Consider the following 21184-nt stretch of genomic DNA (forward strand, 5'->3'; position numbering starts at 1 on the left):
CACACCCCTGCATGATTTCTTAAATAATTAGTGTTCTCTTGAATCACCTCAGTATATCAGTAACTTCTGTCCTCTGTGGCTGAAACTCCATTTCCCTTAACCCTGGTGTGTGTGTGTGTGTGTGTGGACCATGGAGCTGATGTGTGTTGTCATGTTTCTCCAGGGCTGTCCAGGAGATAGTGGAGGATATCCGGCAGGGGGTCGGGACCCGCTACGGGGCCGAGAAACTGTCTGAGCTCTGCAAACTGCTGCCTGACGCAGACGAGGTAAAGTCTCTGCGCTGTGTCCTCTCCGACACACCGTAGCTCCTACTGCAACAACACTGACTAGCCTGTAGCCCCCCCCCCCCCTCTATTCATCTAGATCTCATTATCCAGATCAACAGTTTGCCATTTCACCATCATCTCAGACTTGTGAAAGGCTTACTGACAATGTGGTAAAATGTGTTCCCAATGGCTCCACGTATTGTTGTATATGGACACGGTTATAAGAATGTAAAAGTAATAAGAATGAGTCACCCTGGGTGATGGGGGTTCTACCACTGGACTCACCCTGGGTGATGGGGGTTCTGCCACCGGACTCGACCTGGGTGATGGGGGTTCTACCACTGGACTCGCCCTGGTGTCATGGGGGTTCTACCACTGCACTCACCCTGGGTGATGGGGGTTCTGCCACTGGACTCGCCCTGGGTGATGGGGGTTCTACCTCTGCACTCGCCCTGGTGTCATGGGGGTTCTACCTCTGCACTCGCCCTGGTGTCATGGGGGTTCTACCACTGCACTCACCCTGGGTGATGGGGGTTCTGCCACCGGACTCGACCTGGGTGATGGGGGTTCTACCTCTGGAAAGCAAAGCTTTGAATTATAAATCTTATTTTGGGAGATTCTAGTAAATGAAACCCAGGTGGAATTCCCAGTAAAAGGAATGAGGTTTGTAGACTGTAACAGGAAAGCTGACTGATAATATCTCTAAGCTGTCTGTCTGGGTGTTTATACAGGAGGCTCGCCTGAAGAGGTTCAAGGCAGAACGCAGTGGGCTTGGGGAGTCTGACCTCTTCATGATTCTGCTAGTGGACGTCCCCAGGTATACCACACACCCCCTATCACTTCACTGTTTTACAACGATTACAAACCCTAACCTTGAAGTTCAAATGATGTTGCAAAATATGCCAATTTCTCTGCTGTTGTCGTTTTTGCAGTGACTCCCACCCTCAACACACTATAATGGCTGATTCACTGACTTTCCAGTCTGTGCTGATGTGTGTCTGATGATCGATAAGGCTCTGACCTCTTCCATCCTCTCTTCCCCCTTTTCTTCCCCATTAGCTTTCGTCTGCGTCTGGACACCATGATCCTGCAGGAGGAGTTTGACCCTGCCGTGACCTCTCTCTGTCTGGCAGCCAGATGTCTGAGGGAGGCGGCCAGAGGTAAACCATCAACGGGGGATTTTAGCAAATTGATATGTCCCAAATGGTACCCTATCCCCTATGTAGTGTACTACTTTTGACCAGGTCCCATAGGGAATAGGGTGCCATTTGGGATGAACCCTAGGTGTACTCTACTCCCTATCACCGCCCCTTCAAACTCTTTTGTGGTCGTTCCCTTCCGCACCGTTCCCTTCCGCACCGTTCCCTTCCCCTTTTAGTGCTCTTGTCTTGTTGGAGTTCAGTATGAAATGGTGAAAGTTATTTAGTTGATTTAGTTTTACTCTACACTACTACTCACCCTATTCCCTACAGTTTTACTCTACACTACTACTCACCCTATTCCCTACAGTTTCCCTCTACACTACTACTCACCCTATTCCCTACAGTTTCCCTCTACACTACTACTCACCCTATTCCCTTCAGTTTTCCTCTACACTACTACTCACCCTATTCCCTACAGTTTTACTCTACACTACTACTCACCCTATTCCCTACAGTTTCCCTCTACACTACTACTCACCCTATTCCCTACAGTTTTACTCTACACTACTACTCACCCTATTCCCTACAGTTTTACTCTACACTACTACTCACCCTATTCCCTACAGTTTTACTCTACACTACTACTCACCCTATTCCCTACAGTTTTACTCTACACTACTACTCACCCTATTCCCTACAGTTTTACTCTACACTACTACTCACCCTATTCCCTACAGTTTTACTCTACACTACTACTCACCCTATTCCCTACAGTTTTACTCTACACTACTACTCACCCTATTCCCTACAGTTTTACTCTACACTACTACTCACCCTATTCCCTACAGTTTCCCTCTACACTACTACTCACCCTATTCCCTACAGTTTTACTCTACACTACTACTCACCCTATTCCCTACAGTTTTACTCTACACTACTACTCACCCTATTCCCTACAGTTTTACTCTACACTACTACTCACCCTATTCCCTACAGTTTTACTCTACACTACTACTCACCCTATTCCCTACAGTTTTACTCTACACTACTACTCACCCTATTCCCTACAGTTTTACTCTACACTACTACTCACCCTATTCCCTACAGTTTTACTCTACACTACTACTCACCCTATTCCCTACAGTTTCCCTCTACACTACTACTCACCCTATTCCCTACAGTTTTACTCTACACTACTACTCACCCTATTCCCTACAGTTTCCCTCTACACTACTACTCACCCTATTCCCTACAGTTTTACTCTACACTACTACTCACCCTATTCCCTACAGTTTTACTCTACACTACTACTCACCCTATTCCCTACAGTTTTCCTCTACACTACTACTCACCCTATTCCCTACAGTTTCCCTCTACACTACTACTCACCCTATTCCCTACAGTTTTACTCTACACTACTACTCACCCTATTCCCTACAGTTTTACTCTACACTACTACTCACCCTATTCCCTTCAGTTTCCCTCTACACTACTACTCACCCTATTCCCTTCAGTTTTCCTCTACACTACTACTCACCCTATTCCCTACAGTTTTACTCTACACTACTACTCACCCTATTCCCTACAGTTTTACTCTACACTACTACTCACCCTACACCCTATTCTATACATAGGGCACTACTTTTGTCCAGATCCATATGGGCCCTGGTAAAAAGTAGTGCATTATAAAACGTATAGGGAGCCATTTGGGACACACAAATGACCTACTGCTCTTCATCAGCGCCCCCACCCCTTTAATCAGTGTCCCCTTTAATCAGCGGGGGGGGGGGGGGTTGGTTTAGTTTCCCCTTTAATCACCTGTCTGTGTCTCTCTGTGTTTGTCTCTCTGTCTGTCTCTCTGTATGTCTGTCTGCCTGTGTCTCTCTGTGTGTCTGTCTCTCTGTGTGTCTGTCTCTCTGTGTGTCTGTCTCTCTGTGTGTCTGTCTCTCTGTGTGTCTGTCTCTCTGTGTGTCTGTCTCTCTGTGTGTCTGTCTCTCTGTGTGTCTGTCTCTGTGTGTCTGTCTCTGTGTGTCTGTCTCTGTGTGTGTCTGTCTCTGTGTGTGTCTGTCTCTGTGTGTGTCTGTCTCTGTGTGTGTCTGTCTCTGTGTGTGTCTGTCTCTGTGTGTGTCTGTCTCTGTGTGTCTCTGTGTGTCTCTGTGTGTCTCTGTGTGTCTCTGTGTGTCTCTGTGTGTCTCTGTGTGTCTCTGTGTGTCTCTGTGTGTGTCTGTCTCTGTGTGTGTCTGTCTCTGTGTGTGTCTGTCTCTGTGTGTGTCTGTCTCTGTGTGTGTCTGTGTCTCTGTGTCTCTCTCTGTGTGTGTCTGTCTCTCTCTGTCTGTGTCTCTCTGTGTCTCAGAGCTGTTGAGCTGTCCTGAGCTGCACTCCATCCTCCGTCTGGTTCTGAAGGCAGGAAACTACATGAATGCTGTGAGTATTATTATTTTTCTTCTCCTTTCTTTTTACCTTTCAGTTGAAAGAGAGCGACGTCCTTTATCTGTCTGCACAAAGCTCCCGGTGTCAGACTGGGGTCTGTTCCAGAGCGCCAGTCTGGTTTATCTGCCTGCACAAAGCTCCCGGTGTCAGACTGGGGTCTGTTCCAGAGCGTCAGTCTGGTTTATCTGCCTGCACAAAGCTCCCGGTGTCAGACTGGGGTCTGCTCCAGAGCGTCACTCTGGCTGCACCTGGGTTTTGTAATGTTGTGTTTGTTTAAGATGTCAGGTGTGTGTGTGACCTATTTTCACTGACCTACTGTATTTGACCTCAGGGTGGGTACGCAGGAAACGCAGCAGGGTTCCGAATCCCTTCCCTGCTCAAACTGGCCGACACTAAAGCCAACAAGCCAGGCATGAACCTCCTGCACTTCGTGGCCATGGTAAGACCTGATCTAGGATCAGGTACTTTTTTGTGCATAATAGCTGTATTCCTTGTCATCTAAAATGCAAAACTGATCTTACTGTAGTTCAGCACTCCTACCCGGATGTAGTCCAATATACACCTTCCTAATATTGAGTTGTACCCGCTCTTGCCCTCAGAACAGCGTCAATTCATCAGGGCATAGACTCTATATATAAGGTGTCTAAAGCGTTCCACAGGGATGCTGACCCATGTTGACTCCAATGCTTCCCACAGTTGTGTCAAGTGGCTGGATGTCCTTTGGGTGGTGGGTTCTTCTTGATACACACAGGAAACTGTTGAGTGGAAAAAAAAACAAAAAAACAGCAACGTTGTAGTTTGACACACTTAAAGCGGTGCACCAGCACCTACTACCATACCCTGTTCAACCATACCCTGTTCAACCATACCCTGTTCAACCATACCCTGTTCAACCATACCCTGTTCAACCATACCCTGTTCAACCATACCCTGTTCAACCATACCCTGTTCAACCATACCCTGTTCTACCTATACCCTGTTCTACCATACCCTGTTCAACCATACCCTGTTCAACCATACCCTGTTCAACCATACCCTGTTCAACCATACCCTGTTCTACCATACCCTGTTCAACCATACCCTGTTCAACCATACCCTGTTCTACCATACCCTGTTCAACCATACCCTGTTCAACCATACCCTGTTCTACCATACCCTGTTCAACCATACCCTGTTCTACCATACCCTGTTCTACCATACCCTGTTCAACCATACCCTGTTCAACCATACCCTGTTCAACCATACCCTGTTCAACCATACCCTGTTCTACCATACCCTATTCTACCATACCCTGTTCAACCATACCCTGTTCAACCATACCCTGTTCTACCATACCCTGTTCTACCATACCCTGTTCAACCATACCCTGTTCAACCATACCCTGTTCTACCATACCCTGTACTACCATACCCTGTTCAACCATACCCTGTACTACCATACCCTGTTCTACCATACCCTGTTCAACCATACCCTGTTCAACCATACCCTGTTCAACCATACCCTGTTCTACCATACCCTGTTCTACCATACCCTGTTCTACCATACCCTGTTCTACCATACCCTGTTCTACCATACCCTGTTCAACCATACCCTGTTCTACCATACCATGTTCAACCATACCCTGTTCAACCATACCATGTTCAACCATGCCCTGTTCTACCATACCCTGTTCTACCATACCCTGTTCTACCATACCCTGTACCTACCATACCCTGTTCAACCATACCCTGTTCAACCATACCCTGTTCAACCATACCCTGTTCTACCATACCCTGTTCTACCATACCCTGTTCTACCATACCCTATTCTACCATACCCTGTTCAACCATACCCTGTTCAACCATACCCTGTTCTACCATACCCTGTACCTACCATACCCTGTTCAACCATACCCTGTACCTACCATACCCTGTTCAAAAGCACTTCTATCTTTTGTCTTGTCCATTCACCCTCTGAATGGCTCACATACACAATCTGTCTCAATTGTCTCAAGGCTTAAAAATGATTCTTTAACCCGTTTCCTCCCCTTCATCTACACTGATTTTGAAGTGGATTTAACTGGTTGCATCAATAGGGGGTCATATCTTTGACCTGGTCAGTCTGTCATAATGTTTTGTACACTCTGTGTAAGTCACCCTGCAGTGAAGAGGAGACCCTTGAAGTGCTTGACTTGCATTTATCTTTCAGTGAAGACTTAAGCTCAAGCATTAATATGTCACATCTTAAGAACTTCTCTAGATGCAGTTCAAAGACGATATAATGAATCCCAGACTACTATTTACTGAAGACTAACAGCCGTTTGGCAGACTGCACATTTTAGTTTGCTTTTAAAAACTTGACACTTGTTATATAGCAGAAGTGTTCAATTGGCACAGATGAAAAGGGTCTTCAGAATCTCTTTCAAACTGTGTTGGGTATTTGCTGTATTTGACCAACCATGAATTACTACATTCACAATAACCATATCAACACACTGAATCGTGACACAATGCAATGATTCATCCAGAATTATGACGGCTCACTGTGTGAAACAATAGCTGGATCAGCTCTGTCTCCGTCTCCACAGGAAGCAGTGAAAAAGGACCAGAGTTTACTGTCGTTTCCTGGCCAACTAGGACACGTCGGCCCCGCCTCCAGGTTAGTAAGAGCCAATAATACAGACCCCCCCCCAAGTTTAGAAATTACCCTCCTCCCTCAAAAAGACTAAGCCACGTTCAGTTGCCAAACCATTGTTGTTGCAGATAGAATTTCTGTGAATAGAGCCAACATGATTCCTTGGTCTACACGTCAGAGAGGCATATTTTTGTTCTATGTTACCTATTTCTATCCGAACGTTCCAAAACGTTGTCCTGCTGAACGCGTCCTTGTTCTAATAGTTAGTGTACCTTGGGACAAACACAGATCTTTACGTGATCTGCTTGTAAAGCAAGCTTTCCATTTCCTTGCTTTTAACCAGTCCAGCAGATCTGTAATTAATTAAAGAGAGGGAGGAAAGAAGGAAGGAAGGAAGGAATCTGAAGTGTATGAACGTGGCCCGTGGTGTTTTGGATGCTTCTGGGGAGCATATGATCTCCGTCCTATAACATCAATACGCCCCAGCAGGCTGCTATCTCACACAGACACACACACACACTACGCCCAAAAAGACCAGTTTCAACAGGACTGTATTGTGTTACTGTACTGAAGCTCTGTCCAGCTGTTAGTGATATAGCTATATCCCCTTGTTTTAATATGGCTCTTCACAACATTTCTGTTTCAATCCAGTATTACGGCTCTGTTGGGGTTTTGGGTTTGGTTGGCTATGTAGGACACTTAGATTGAGTCCCAAATGGCACCCAGGACCTTTTTGTCAAGGCGCTATATTGGGAATAGGGTGCCATTTGGGATGCACCCTTACTGTCAGTTACTCTGTGGGTATCGGTGTTACTGTAAGTCAGTCAGCACCTAGCAATGAGCGACGGCCTACTCCTGCTGGGGCGGAGCCAAAGGGGACATTTTGGATGTATTAAGATGTCTGTCAGAGGAAAATAACAGCTTTATGTAGGTCACAGCTTAGGGACCACTGCTTTGAATTAGAGTAGGATTAGAGTAGGAACCACTGCTTTGAATTAGAATAACAGCTTTATGTAGGTCAGAGCTTAGGAACCACTGCTTTGAATTAGTCACAGCTTTATGTAGGTCAGAGCTTAGGGACCACTGCTTTGAATTAGAATAACAGCTTTATGTAGGTCAGAGCTTAGGGACCACTGCTTTGAATTAGAATAACAGCTTTATGTAGGTCACAGCTTAGGGACCACTGCTTTGAATTAGAGTAGGATTAGAGTAGGAACCACTGCTTTGAATTAGAATAACAGCTTTATGTAGGTCAGAGCTTAGGGACCACTGCTTTGAATTAGAATAACAGCTTTATGTAGGTCACAGCTTAGGGACCACTGCTTTGAATTAGAGTAGGATTAGAGTAGGAACCACTGCTTTGAATTAGAATAACAGCTTTATGTAGGTCAGAGCTTAGGAACCACTGCTTTGAATTAGAATAACAGCTTTATGTAGGTCAGAGCTTAGGGACCACTGCTTTGAATTAGAATAACAGCTTTATGTAGGTCAGAGCTTAGGAACCACTGCTTTGAATTAGAGTAGGATTAGAGTAGGAACCACTGCTTTGAATTAGAATAACAGCTTTATGTAGGTCAGAGCTTAGGAACCACTGCTTTGAATTAGAATAACAGCTTTATGTAGGTCAGAGCTTAGGGACCACTGCTTTGAATTAGAATCTAAGTAACAGCATCTTCTGAAACAAAGATTACCATATGGTTTACTTTGCCTCGTCGTCTCTCATGGATCGCAGCAACGGGCTGGGTGGTGTCGCAGCAACGGGTTGGGTGGTGTCGCAGCAACGGGTTGGGTGGTGTCGCAGCAACGGGTTGGGTGGTGTCGCAGCAACGGGCTGGGTGGAGTCGCAGCAACGGGCTGGGTGGTGTCGCAGAAACGGGCTGGGTGGTGTCGCAGCAACGGGCTGGGTGGTGTCGCAGCAACGGGCTGGGTGGTGTCGCAGCAACGGGTTGGGTGGTGTCGCAGCAACGGGTTGGGTGGAGTCGCAGCAACGGGCTGGGTGGTGTCGCAGCAACGGGCTGGGTGGTGTCGCAGCAACGGGCTGGGTGGAGTCGCAGCAACGGGCTGGGTGGTGTCGCAGCAACGGGCTGGGTGGTGTCGCAGCAACGGGCTGGGTGGTGTCGCAGCAACGGGCTGGGTGGAGTCGCAGCAACGGGCTGGGTGGTGTCGCAGCAACGGGCTGGGTGGTGTCGCAGCAACGGGTTGGGTGGAGTCGCAGCAACGGGCTGGGTGGTGTCGCAGCAACGGGCTGGGTGGTGTCGCAGCAACGGGCTGGGTGGTGTCGCAGCAACGGGCTGGGTGGTGTCGCAGCAACGGGCTGGGTGGTGTCGCAGCAACGGGCTGGGTGGTGTCGCAGCAACGGGTTGGGTGGAGTCGCAGCAACGGGCTGGGTGGAGTCGCAGCAACGGGCTGGGTGGTGTCGCAGCAACGGGCTGGGTGGTGTCGCAGCAACGGGCTGGGTGGTGTCGCAGCAACGGGCTGGGTGGAGTCGCAGCAACGGGCTGGGTGGTGTCGCAGCAACGGGCTGGGTGGTGTCGCAGCAACGGGCTGGGTGGTGTCGCAGCAACGGGTTGGGTGGTGTCGCAGCAACGGGCTGGGTGGTGTCGCAGCAACGGGCTGGGTTGTGGGTAAAAACGCAAGGTTTTATCCAGAGCCGTACATTGGCAGTTTGGCCAACTTTTGGAATAGACGCCATATATTTTTTGGGGGGTCACAGAATTTCGTATCAATCACTTTACTATCATCTATAAAGGTAAACCCTGCAAAATGACGTTGCCACAAGCAGCACCGGAGATATTGAGATAAGTGAGATGTAACAGTCACAAACAGTATCTGCGCATGTGCACAGATTTGCTTCAGCCTGTTCAGTGTGATAGCCAGGGAGTAGTTGAGCCTCGCGCTTCAACGTTCTTCGTTACGGAAATTGACCCACTTATGCTGTTAACTTTCTGCGTTTATCTCATATCGCTGAATCTACCTTTTCATGTCATGTCAAGTAATGCGTCTCTTGTCTCTGTCTTCCTATAGGTTGTGTGAGGAGTCGGTAGTAGAGGATCTCTCCAGGCTCCACAGCCGTGTGGCATCCCTCAGGATCAGTGTCCAGACGGAGGCAGAGATCCAGCAGCTCACACGGTCTTTCCTGGAGGTACTGAACTAGATTCTAGAACATGGATTTAGAACACACACTGATCTAGAACTTGCATAATTATAAAACACTGATCTATGGTGTCTAGTGAAGTGAGAATTTATGAACTCACAAAGAACAACATTGAAACTCGCATGGCTTTGTTTAACTTTGAGTCTCTTTTCACTATATTCTTGCTCCTTGGTCAAAACAGTGAGTCTAATCTCCCTTTCTCGCTCTCTCGATCTCCTCTCTCTCTCTAGGTGGCAGAGGACCGTCTGAAGGAAGCAGAGGATGACGTGGAGGGGATGAGGATGTCCAGTCAGGCTCTGGTTGAATTCTTCTGTGAGGATGACAGCATCTTTAAACTGGAGGAGGCCTGCAGGGTCTTTCACTCCTTCTGCCTTCGCTTCCAAAGAGCCGTACAGGTGAGACCGACTGCTTTACATCAAACTGTCTGTATGGGTTCCCACTACATGGCCAAAGTCCACATTTTGTCCATATTGTACATATTTATGAAAACTAAAATGAGCCTTTTGGTCTTAATTCAAGGTTAGGCTTAGGGTTAGGCTTAGGCTTAGGGTTGGGGTTGGGGTTGGGGTTAGGCTTAGGGTTGGGGTTAGGCTTAGGGTTGGGGTTAGGGTTGGGGTTAGGGTTAGGGTTAGGGTTGGGGTTAGGGTTAGGGTTGGGGTTAGGGTTAGGGTTGGGGTTAGGGTTGGGGTTAGGGTTGGGGTTGGGTTTAGGGTTGGGTTTAAAATCTGATTTTAAGAAGAGGACTAGTTTGGGCTTCTGACTTTGTCTTGGGCAGATAGTTATGAAGACATCAAAACTATGGAATCATGTAGTGACCAAAAAAGTCTTAAACAAATCAAAATATATTTGAGATTCTTCAAAGTAGCCACCCTTTGCTTTGATGACAGCTTTGCACACTCTTGGCAATCTCTCAACCAGCTTCATGAGGAAGTCAGCTGGAATGCATTTCAATTAACTGACTTGTTAACTTGTGACTTGTTAAGTTAATTTGTGGAAGAGAGAAACGACAGTCCATTACTTTAAGATGTAACAGATGTGAAACGGCTAGCTTAGTTAGCGTGGGCGCTAAATAGCGTTTCAATCAGTGACGTCACTTGCTCTGAGACCTTGAAGTAGTAGTTCCCCTTGCTCTGCAAGGGCCGCGGCTTTTGTGGAGCGATGGGTAACGATGCTTCGAGGGTGACTGTTGATGTGTGCAGAAGGTCCCTGGTTCGCGCCCGGGTATGGGCGAGGGGACGGTCTAAATTTGTACTGTTACATTGATGCTGTTGACCCGGATTACTGGTTGCTGCGGAAAAAGGAGGAAGGTCAAAAGGGGGGTGAGTGTAACGGATGTGAAACGGCTAGCTTAGTTAGCGTGGGCGCTAAATAGCGTTTCAATCAGTGACGTCACTTGCTCTGAGACCTTGAAGTAGTAGTTTCCCTTGCTATGCAAGGGCCGCGGCTTTTGTGGAGCGATGGGTAACGATGCTTCGAGGGTGACTGTTGATGTGTGCAGAAGGTCCCTGGTTCGCGCCCGGGTATGGGCGAGGGGACGGTCTAAATTTGTACTGTTACAAAGACATGAAGGTCAGTCAATCCGGAAAACTTGCAGTTGCAAAAACCATCAAGTGCTATGATGAAACTGTCTCTCATGAGGACCGCCACAGGAAAGGAAGACCCAGAGTTACCTCTGCTGCAGAGGATACGTTCATTAGAGTTACCAGCCTCAAAAATTGCAGCCCAAATAAGTGCTTCACGGAGTTCAAGTAACAGACACATCTCAACATCAACTGTTCAGAGGAGACTGTGTGAATCAGGTCTTCACGGTCGAACTTCTGCAAAGAAAACCATTACTAAAGGACACCAACAATAAGAAGAGACTTGCTTGGGCCAGGAAACACGAGCAATGAACATTAGACCAACGGAAATGGTCTGATGAGTCCAAATTTGAGATTTTTGGTTCCAACTGCCGTGTCTTTGTGAGACGCAGAATAGCTGAACGGATGATCTCTGCATGTGGTTCCCACCGGAAGCATGGAGGAGGAGGTGTGGGGATGCTTTGCTGATGATACATTCAGTGATTTATTTAGAATTCAAGACACACTTAACCAGTGTGGCTACCACAGCATTCTGTAGCGATACCCCATCCCATCTGGTTTGTGCTTTGTGGGACTATCATTTGTTTTTCAACAGGACAATGACCCTTGACACACCTCCAGGCTGTGTAAGGGCTATTTGACTAAGGAAAGTGATGGAGTGCTGCATCAGATGACCTGGCCTCCACAATCACCCGACTTCAACCCAATTGAGGTGGTTTGGGATAAGTTGGACCGCAGAGTGAAGGAAAAGCCGCCAAGAAGTCCTCAGCATATGTGGGAACTCCTTCAAGACTGTTGGAAAAGCATTCCAGGTGAAGCTGGTTGAGAGAATGCCAAGAGTGTGCAAAGCAGATGGTGGCTACTTTGAATAATCTAAAATATATTTTGATTTGTTTAACACGTTTTTTGGTTACTACATGATTTCATGTGTTATTTCATGGTTTTGATGTCTTCCATATTCTACAATGTATAAAATTGTAAAAATAAAGTGTGTGTGTACAGACAGACAGACAGGAGTTATAGACTGAGGACAACAAGACAGAGAAGATAGAGGCGTAGATGCTGTGCTGATTAATGTATACTTGATGTTTATGCTTCTACCATAAAGTAATCATCCTGTTCCCTCTCAGGAAAATGCCGAGCGGGAACAGAAGGAGCAGAAGCGGATGGAGCGAGAGCGTGAGATGGTGGAGAAGCGTCGCTCCGTGGCCGTGTGTACAGGCCTGGACCTGGGTGTGGTTCTGGGTCGGGTGTCCCCACTGGGAACCCAGAAGAACCAGGATGACCTGGAGAGAACCCTTGAGAACCTGAGCCACACCTGGAGCCAGCGTAGCCTTAGAACCCAGGAGAACCGCAGACACTCCCACTACCTCCAGAACACCACCTCCGCTCCTCTTCAGACATATCCCCACCTCAACGACTCCTCCATCCTCCGTAATACCTCCATCCACCCACAGACCTCCCCAGGGCTTCCCTGCCCCACCTACCCAAGCCAGGAGATGCCATCCCTGGGGACAGAGACCAGGACAGAGCCCCTGGTCCGTCAGCACCAGCCAGTCCTGGAGACTAAGAGACCAAATCATGAGGGGACAACTCAGACTCAACATGAACTGACTTCTAATGTCACTCAAACCCAGTGTGGACGTAGATTCAATGTCCCGCAAAACAGGCAGGACATTATTGCCTATGTCACTCAAACCCAACATGGAATTGCCACTAACATTATTGAAAGCCGACTCGCACCAACGGCTCGAGTGACTGAAACTCACCATGAACGGACAGTTGATGCCGTCCCTGACCAGCGTGTACTGACCACTAAGTCTATGGCCAGTCCTTATAGACACTCTTCCACTACCTCTACTGCCATCCCCAGTGTGAGAAGAAATACCATTGGTCTTAGACACAGGCATGACCTAGAGGGGACTGACCCTACCCCTGTTTCTCAGGCGAAACACACAGACATCTCGGTCAGAGACGCAGCACATCAGGACCCTGACTTCGCTCCTCTCACAGGGTCAACGGTCACTGAGGTGACTGAGCAGCCCATTGAGAGCCAATCAAAATCATCCATGGCCACTGACACCCCAGACGGTGTCCAATCGCAGGAGTCTAAGGGAGCCAAGGAGACCACACAAGGAAGTGGTGGTTCCTTGGAGCTGAGGCTTTCACCTGAGGGGGGAACAACCCAGCAGAGGGAAACAGAATCTCGCTCTACACCAGTGGAACAGAGATGGCTGCCTCCCAGCCTACCAGAGCTAAGCCCACAGCGGGCACATCAATGCCCAGAGGTCTGCAGTCCTAACAGGGAAAGGGACCGGTCATACCCATGTGTGGGCGAAACCCTGGAGTGCCACACCCTGGTCCGAGGCCTGCGTTCCTATGACAACCTATCCCCTCCTCCCACCCCAACCACACCCCTCCCCAAAGCCCCACCCAGCCTCTGCTCCAAGTGGAGGAAAGAGAGACAGGCGGAGACTCCAGGGTCTGGACCTCCAATGGGGAAAGAGGACTCTCGGAGCGGGGGGAACACTCCTGTTGTCCGAGGAGGGTCTGGGAGGGGCTTGGTACCCCGTACACGTCTGCCTAACAATACAGGCGTCCATAGAGCCCTTTTGATTTCCAAACCAGAGACGCAGACACCCACTGGCCCTGTCCCAAATCCTAATTTACAGTCTACACCACGTTCCACTCGTCTGGCGTCCCCGTCCGTACGCAGCTCCTCCATGCGCTGCTCCCCCATCACACGCCCTACTACTACCCAGACAGAGGTGAAGCGGAGCAGTAGCACCAGGAGTGAGAGGAGCCAGGCTGGGGGTGAGAACCAGCAGCAGATCCCAGGGAAACCCACCATGACCCGCCGGGCATCAGAGAGAGCTGGGCTGAGGCTTGGACCAGAGAGGGAGAGGACTTCTAGCACCAGCACCACTAGTAGTACAGCTACTACCCAGCCAGCCTTTGTCAGAGGCTCCCCTCTCAGGGTGACCAAACGTCTCGCCCCCACCTCCAACTCTGAGACACAACACTCCTCTCAGCCCCGCTCCACACACAGCCCCTCATCTGCTACAGCTAAAACCATCCGTACAGCTGTTATAGCTGCGGCCAGGACTAAAACGGCCAAGACGAACCCCGGCACAGAGCCCTCTAGAGCTGCTGTCTCTGCCTGTAAAACCCCCACAGCAACACGGATACCTGGGCCTAAAATGGCCAGTCCTGCTTCCTCGCCCATGTGGAAGTGATCATGGAAGATCATACCACTTTTTCAACTTTATACAGTAGTCTTACTTACACACATACGCATACCTATGTGTGTTTGGGTCCATTGTACATGTATGTGGGAATCCCAATTCACCAAGTAATTTATCAGACCTCTCTGTTCTGGAGGAGTAGGTAGTTGCTGGTCCATTCAGACTCTATTCAGCTTGTCCAGAATCGATGGGGTGTTTTCACTTCGGTCTCTCCCACACACTTTCTTGTCTGCTGGGATGATGACAAAGGACTGCAACTCCAACAAAATGGCTGCCACTCCACCAGTCTACAGCTGTTCTGTTTTGCACATCGGCTGTACTGTCACCGTAGATAGAAATGTCTTCGGTTCTACACACCACCTCCATCCACTAGTGTCCTGTGCAGTCAAAAGGGGACTTCAGGGAGAGACTACTACCCCCCCCCCCCCCCCCTCCCACACACACACACACCCAACCTGGACTTTGTCAAGCTCCTGAAATGTGTGCCTCTGACCTTGTTAATCTGTAGAAAATCCTTAATTTAGGATTGTGGCACTGCAGCCTCCTCTTGGTCATCCAACAGAATCATTCTCATCAACTTGTTTTTTTTAGGGTGTATGTTGAAAATGGCTTTTTTTTTCTTTCAAGGGGTTCATTTATTTAACTTTAGGTGTGTCCTAAATGGCACCCTATTCCCTATACATTGAGTATACCAAATATCCTAATATTAAGTTGCACCCCCCTCCCTTTTACCCTCAGAACAGCCTCAATTTGTCAGGGCATAGTGCACTGCTTTTGACAGGAGTCAATAGGGCTCTGGTCAAAGGTAGTGTACCATGTAGGGAATAGGAAGCCATTGGGGACTCCACCACCATACTTGATCAGTCCAGCTCCTATGTGCCATTTCTGAATCCTCAATGATTTGAGTGTGTAGTCTTAGAAGTGTATTTCTAAATGATTAGATGCATGGACCAGACTCCTCAGACTGAATATAGTGTGACCTTTCACTTTCGTTGCTTTCTCACCTCGGGCTATTTGTTTGCTCAATCAGCAATCAATCAGTATGATATATCTAATTGATTATTGGTAATCGATCGATTTTTTTTGTTTGTTATCCTCATCTTGAATGTGCTCTTCATTCTGATGCACTTTAACAAGTGAAGAGGAGACCTGTTGCTAGGATACTCACTGTAATATTCTACTGCTGATGTTTATATCAAAAAAGAGATGTTAACTTAAATTGAACGACATGAATTGTGATCCATGGCGACAATGTGTGCATTTGTAAAATAAAATATAAAATAAAGATGCTAATCACTCCGGGTGTGTTTTGTTAGTTTTACTTCATTAAAGGACTGTTTTTGTTTAAACACAATAAGGAACTGTAAGGCAGCTGTTATTTTATGAGTGTGTGCACAGCTGTTCTTTTGTCTCTTCTTGCGGTTACTGGCCGTCTCCGCAATCAGTTTCCCCAGACATCGGGATGGTCACAGTATGGTTGCTTGCATCCCATATGACACTCTATTCCCTATTTAGTGCACTACTTTTGATCAGATACCTATGTGCCCTGGTCATAAGTAGTGCACTATATAGTGAATAGTCACTGGTCACAGTATTTTAGACTAGAGAGCTGTCTTAATAACCAAGCTGCTGGCTCGTTATCAGCATCATGAGACGCCGTCCTCCAGAGACAAAGCTGTCCTGCTCTACTAACACACCATTGTCCTCTTCCTCACTCCTCTCCCTCCCTCTCTCCACTGCTCCTCAGGTTCACTCCTCCCTCCCTCTCTCTACTGCTCCTCAGGTTCACTCCTCCCTCTCTACTGCTCCTCAGGTTCACTCCTTCTCTCCCTCCCTCTCCACTGCTCCTCAGGTTCACTCCTTCTCTCCCTCCCTCTCTCCACTGCTCCTCAGGTTCACTCCTTCTCTCCCTCCCTCTCTCCACTGCTCCTCAGGTTCACTCCTTCTCTCCCTCCCTCTCCACTGCTCCTCAGGTTCACTCCTTCTCTCCCTCCCTCTCTCCACTGCTCCTCAGGTTCACTCCTTCTCTCCCTCCCTCTCTCCACTGCTCCTCAGGTTCACTCCTTCTCTCCCTCCCTCTCTCCACTGCTCCTCAGGTTCACTCCTCTCTCCCTCTCTCCACTGCTCCTCAGCTTCACTCCTCCCTCCCTCCCTCTCTCCACTGCTCCTCAGCTTCACTCCTTCTCCATGTCTTGACATAATCAGCCTCCCCCTCAGGCCTGTAACCATTGCCATTGTGACACTGCAGGCATTCTAGGGGATCTCCTTGGAGAATAGGGGTGAGAATGGTGTGTGGGTGTAGGAGTTCAGTGGGAGAGCTCTGTGTACAGGCCACAGTGACGTGGCTGACGCCAGAACCCCTTGGAGGGCAGAGCAATAAACTGGTGCCTCTTTGCGTTCCAATGTTGCCCGGTGGTTGGTCAGCACTGACCTTTTAACCCCTCTCTGCATACCAAATTACACCCTAATCCCTTTATAGTGTACTGCTATTGACCAGGCTACTGTGCTACAAAGTGAAAAGGGTGCCATTTGGGACACAGCCATTGCTTTACCTGGATCACTGTATCGATGGGAGATGTGATGACATCAATGAGTCTGCCAGCAGGGGCAGACTGGCCGTCTGGCATTTTGAGGAAATGCTGGATGGGATGGGCCTGTCTAACATGAGCTGGCGTGGGGGGCACAAGGACAGAAATGGACTGGTGTGTTAAATGTCGGGGGTCATTTCTGTCCCCAGTCCAGTGAAGGCGTGTTAGTGTCTGTTCTCCTCAAGGAAGCAGACAAAGCGGCTGAGACATGGTCATCATTAGCACTGTGGATGGTATCGGAAGAAAACAGATTGTTTTCGCGCTTGGTCAAGGGATCACATTTAAAAAATGGTTAGGCCTGTCCTTCACCTAACCAAATGTATTATTGTATTAAGCCTTTATTTAAATGGTCACATTGAGATTTACATCTCCTTTTCAAGGTTGCAGAAAACACACTAAAATAAAAACACAGCATGCAACAATTTGAAAGATTTTATGAAGTTACAGTTCAAATAGGGAAATCAGTCAGTTTAAATAAATTCATTAGGTCCTAATCTATGGATTTCACATGAGACTGGGAAGACAGATATGCATCTGTTGGTCACAGATACCTTTAAAAAAAGGTAAGGGTGTGGATCAGAAAACCAGTCAGTATCTGGTGTGACCATTTGCTTTATGCAGCTAGTCACATCTCTTTCGCATAGAGTTGATCAGGTTGTTGACTGTGGCCTGTGGAATGTTGTCCCACTCATCTTCAATGGCTGTTTGAATTTGCTGGATATTGGCAGGAACTGAAACAAGCTGCTGTACACGTCAATCCAGAGCATCCCAATCATGCTCAATGGGCGACATGTCTGGTGAGTATGCAGGCCATGGAATAACCTGGAAATGTTCAGCTTCCAGGAATTGTGTACATGGGCCAGTGCATTATCATGCTGAAACATGAGGTGGTGGCTGCGGATGAATGGCACAACAATGGGCCTCAGGATCACCTCACGGTATCTCTGTGGATTCAAATTGCCATCGATAAAATGCGATTGCCCCACCATGGGGCCTTACACGCTGCCATCTGCCTGGTACAGTTGAAACCGGGATTCATCTGTGCCAGTGGCCATCGAAGGTGAGCATTTGCCTGCAGTCAGGTGTGTACGGAACATTTCTGGAAACGTTTATTTCAGCTCATGAAACGTGGGACCAACACTTTACATGTTGCATTCCAATTTTTGTTTTCTGTGTAGTTACACAATACACATGAATGGAAGTTAAAACAGTGCAAAGTGCATAAGAGAGAAAGAGATTAAAAGAGCAGGTTTATAAACACGTGCAGTCAGTGAGCAGCAGCCCTCCAATCCTGAATTTAAACTGATCAATCAGAATAAAATGATCTAATTCTGTGATTATAACCTAATGACTTGACTTGTGTTTACATTTAAGCATGGTCTGAATACTGTTGCTTTAGTCATTGTTCATTTGAGAACTATGCATACCGGTATTATAAAACAATCAAATATATGTTTAATTTAACGCATGTTTAAGGTAATGAGGTAGGTCCTTTTCTGGGGGAACATATTATTTATAGAGCGTTATGGTTTATAATGCCATCTAGCGTCCGAATGACCTCTTAACAACTTGAAGTAAGACAAGAAGAAAAACTACAACTACCATGATCCCATAACCAACGTCGTACGTTTTGGGCGTTTCCGAAAGTTCCCCGGATGAAGTTGTGATTGATTGTACACGGCTAAAAAGTTGAGCTCTAGTCGAGAGGTGGTAAGATAAACAACACTTTTTAAAAAATATAGATCATTCTTGCAAACTATTGTTTTCCCTATATGTATACTAACAATGTGCTTATTGTGGCTAATAACTGCTTTAATTGTTTTTAGGAAGTCTAAACTTTGAGAAACTCCACATGCTTGCTTGCTAGCACGCTAGCTAGCTAACGTTAGGTCCTTAGCGTTCCATCTAGCTGGCTGGTATGGGTGCGCCCAAAAGTTGACGACCTAGGATACCAAATTATTGTTGTCTAACTTTCTCAGGCTTTCCATTTTATCATAGTTAAATCATTGTACTTAACTAGTACCTTGTTAATTAAAAGAAAATATTTGATTTGATAATTAAAATAATAATAATAATAATCAAAACAAACAACAGTCAATGCGCTGCTACTGCTTTATTCTCTCTCCTTTCTCTCCCCCCTCCTTCCCTTTCTCTCCCCCCTCCTTCCCTTTCTCTCCCCCCTCCTTCCCTTTCTCTCCCCCCTCCTTCCCTCTCTTTCTCCCCCCTCCTTCCCTCTCTTTCTCCCCCCTCCTTCCCTCTCTTTCTCCCCCCTCCTTCCCTCTCTTTCTCCCCCCTCCTTCCCTCTCTTTCTCCCCCCTCCTTCCCTCTCTTTCTCCCCCCTCCTTCCCTCTCTTTCTCCCCCCTCCTTCCCTCTCTTTCTCCCCCCTCCTTCCCTCTCTTTCTCCCCCTCCTTCCCTCTCTTTCTCCCCCTCCTTCCCTCTCTTTCTCCCCCCTCCTTTCCTCTCTCTCTCCCTTTCTCTCTCAACCCTCTCTTCCCTCTCCCCCTCCTTTCCACTCTCTCCCCCTCCTTCTTCCCTCTTCCCCTCCTTTCCACTCTCTCCCCCTCCTTTCCTCTCTCCCCCTCCTTCCCTATTTCTCTCCCCTCTCTTTCTCTCTCCCCATCCCCTCTCTTTCTCTCTCCCCCTCCCCTCTCTTTCTCCCCCCTCCTTCCCTCTCTTTCTCCCCCCTCCTTTCCTCTCTCTTCCCTTTCTCAACCCTCCTTCCCTCTCTTTCTCTCCCCCTTCCCTATTTCTCTCCCCTCCTTCTCTCTCTCTCCCCCTCTTTCCCTCCCCTCCTTCTCTCTCTTTCCCTCTCTCTCTCCCCTCTTTCCCTCTCCCCCTCCTTTCTTTCCTTCCCTCTCTCTCTCCTTCCTTCCCTCTCTCTCTCCTTCCCTCCCTCTCTCCTCTCTTTCCTGCTCTCCTTCCCTCTCTCTCCTGCTCTCCTTCCCTCTCTCTCCCCCCTCCTTCCCTCTCCTCCCCCCTCCTTTCCTCTCTCTCCTTCACTCTCCCCCCTCCTCCCCCTCTCTCTCCTTCACTCCCCCCCCCTCCTCCCCCTCTCTCTCCTTCCCTCCTTCCCTCTCTCTCCATTCCTCTTTTATCCTCTCTCTCCATCCTTTATCCTCTCTCTCCTTCCCTCTCCCCCCCTCCTCCCCCTCTCTCCTTCCCTCCTTCCCTCTCTCTCCATCCTTTATCCTCTCTCTCCAACATATGTTAACGTTGCCAAAGCAAGTGAAATTTATAAACGAAAGGGAAATGAACAATAAAAGGTGAACGGTAACTCCCACAAGATCTGAAAGAATAGAGACATTTCAAATGTCATAGTCTATATGCAGTGTTGTAACGATGTGCAAATAGCTTAAGTACAAAAGGGAAAATAAATTAACATAAATATGGATTTACGATGGTGTTTGTTCTTCACTGGTTGCCCTTTTCTTGTGGCAACAGGTCACAAATCTTGCTGCTGTGATGGCACACTGTGGTCTGTGTAATCTGAGGGAAATATGTGTCTCTATTATGGTCATACATTTGGCAGGAGGTTAGGAAGTGATTTCAGTTTCCACTTCATTTTGTGGGCAGTGTTCACATAGCCTGTCTTCTCTAGAGAACCAGTTCAGCCGACGGAGACCTTTTTCAATAGCAAGGCTGTGCTGTCAATAGCAAGGCTGTGCTGTCAATAGCAAGGCTGTGCTGTCAATAGCAAGGCTGTGCTGTCAATAGCAAGGCTGTGCTGTCAATAGCAAGGCTGTGCTCACTGAGTCTGTACATAGTCTAGGCCTTCCTTAATTTTTTGGGGTCACTTTCAGTGGTCCGGTATTCTGCCGCTGTGTACTCTCTCTTTAGGACCAAATAGCATTATAATTTGCTCAGTTTGTTTGTTGATTGTTTCCAATGTGTCAAGTATTTATCTTTTTGTTTTCTCATGATTTGGTTGGGTCTAATTGTGTTGCTGTCCTGGGGCTCTGTGGGGCGTGTTTGTGTTTGTGAACAGAGCCCCAGGACCAGCTTGCTTAGGGGACTTTTCTCCAGGTTCATCTTTCTGAAGGGGATAGTTTTGTTATGGAAGGTTTGGGAATCTCTCTCTCTCCCCCCTCCTTCTCTCTATCTCTCTCTCCCCCCTCCTTCTCTGTCTCTCTCCCCCCTCCTTCTCTCTCTCTCCCCCCTCCTTCT

At 47.8% G+C, this 21184-nt stretch overlaps 2 protein-coding genes across 5 annotated transcripts in view; both read left to right on the forward strand.

The window, feature by feature from the left end:
* The window catches only part of fhdc2 (FH2 domain containing 2), a 35222-nt gene extending 19493 nt beyond the window's left edge, over positions 1-15729 (forward strand). The window contains exons 4-12 of the mRNA XM_036970052.2: positions 164-266; positions 998-1083; positions 1326-1426; positions 3762-3832; positions 4170-4277; positions 6405-6475; positions 9476-9593; positions 9836-10000; positions 12316-15729. Of these exons, the coding sequence (XP_036825947.2) occupies positions 164-266; positions 998-1083; positions 1326-1426; positions 3762-3832; positions 4170-4277; positions 6405-6475; positions 9476-9593; positions 9836-10000; positions 12316-14421 (2929 nt within the window). The 3' untranslated portion in view covers positions 14422-15729. The remainder of the gene's footprint in view (positions 1-163; positions 267-997; positions 1084-1325; positions 1427-3761; positions 3833-4169; positions 4278-6404; positions 6476-9475; positions 9594-9835; positions 10001-12315) is intronic.
* The window catches only part of LOC110504367 (rho-related GTP-binding protein RhoG), a 666992-nt gene that overhangs the window by 631127 nt on the left and 14681 nt on the right, over positions 1-21184 (forward strand). The window contains exon 1 of one of the 4 annotated variants that reach the window (XM_036969969.2): positions 18633-18728. The exons of 2 other annotated variants lie outside the window; for them this stretch is intronic. The gene's annotated coding sequence lies outside the window, so the exon portion shown is untranslated. Of the gene's footprint in view, positions 1-18632; positions 18729-21184 lie in introns of those variants that run through there. One more of the 4 variants, XM_090220123.1, reaches the window with a different exon arrangement.

This window comes from Oncorhynchus mykiss, chromosome 25, assembly GCF_057628025.1.
Source record: "Oncorhynchus mykiss isolate SJ-2025 chromosome 25, ASM5762802v1, whole genome shotgun sequence".
Taxonomy (NCBI): domain Eukaryota; kingdom Metazoa; phylum Chordata; class Actinopteri; order Salmoniformes; family Salmonidae; genus Oncorhynchus; species Oncorhynchus mykiss.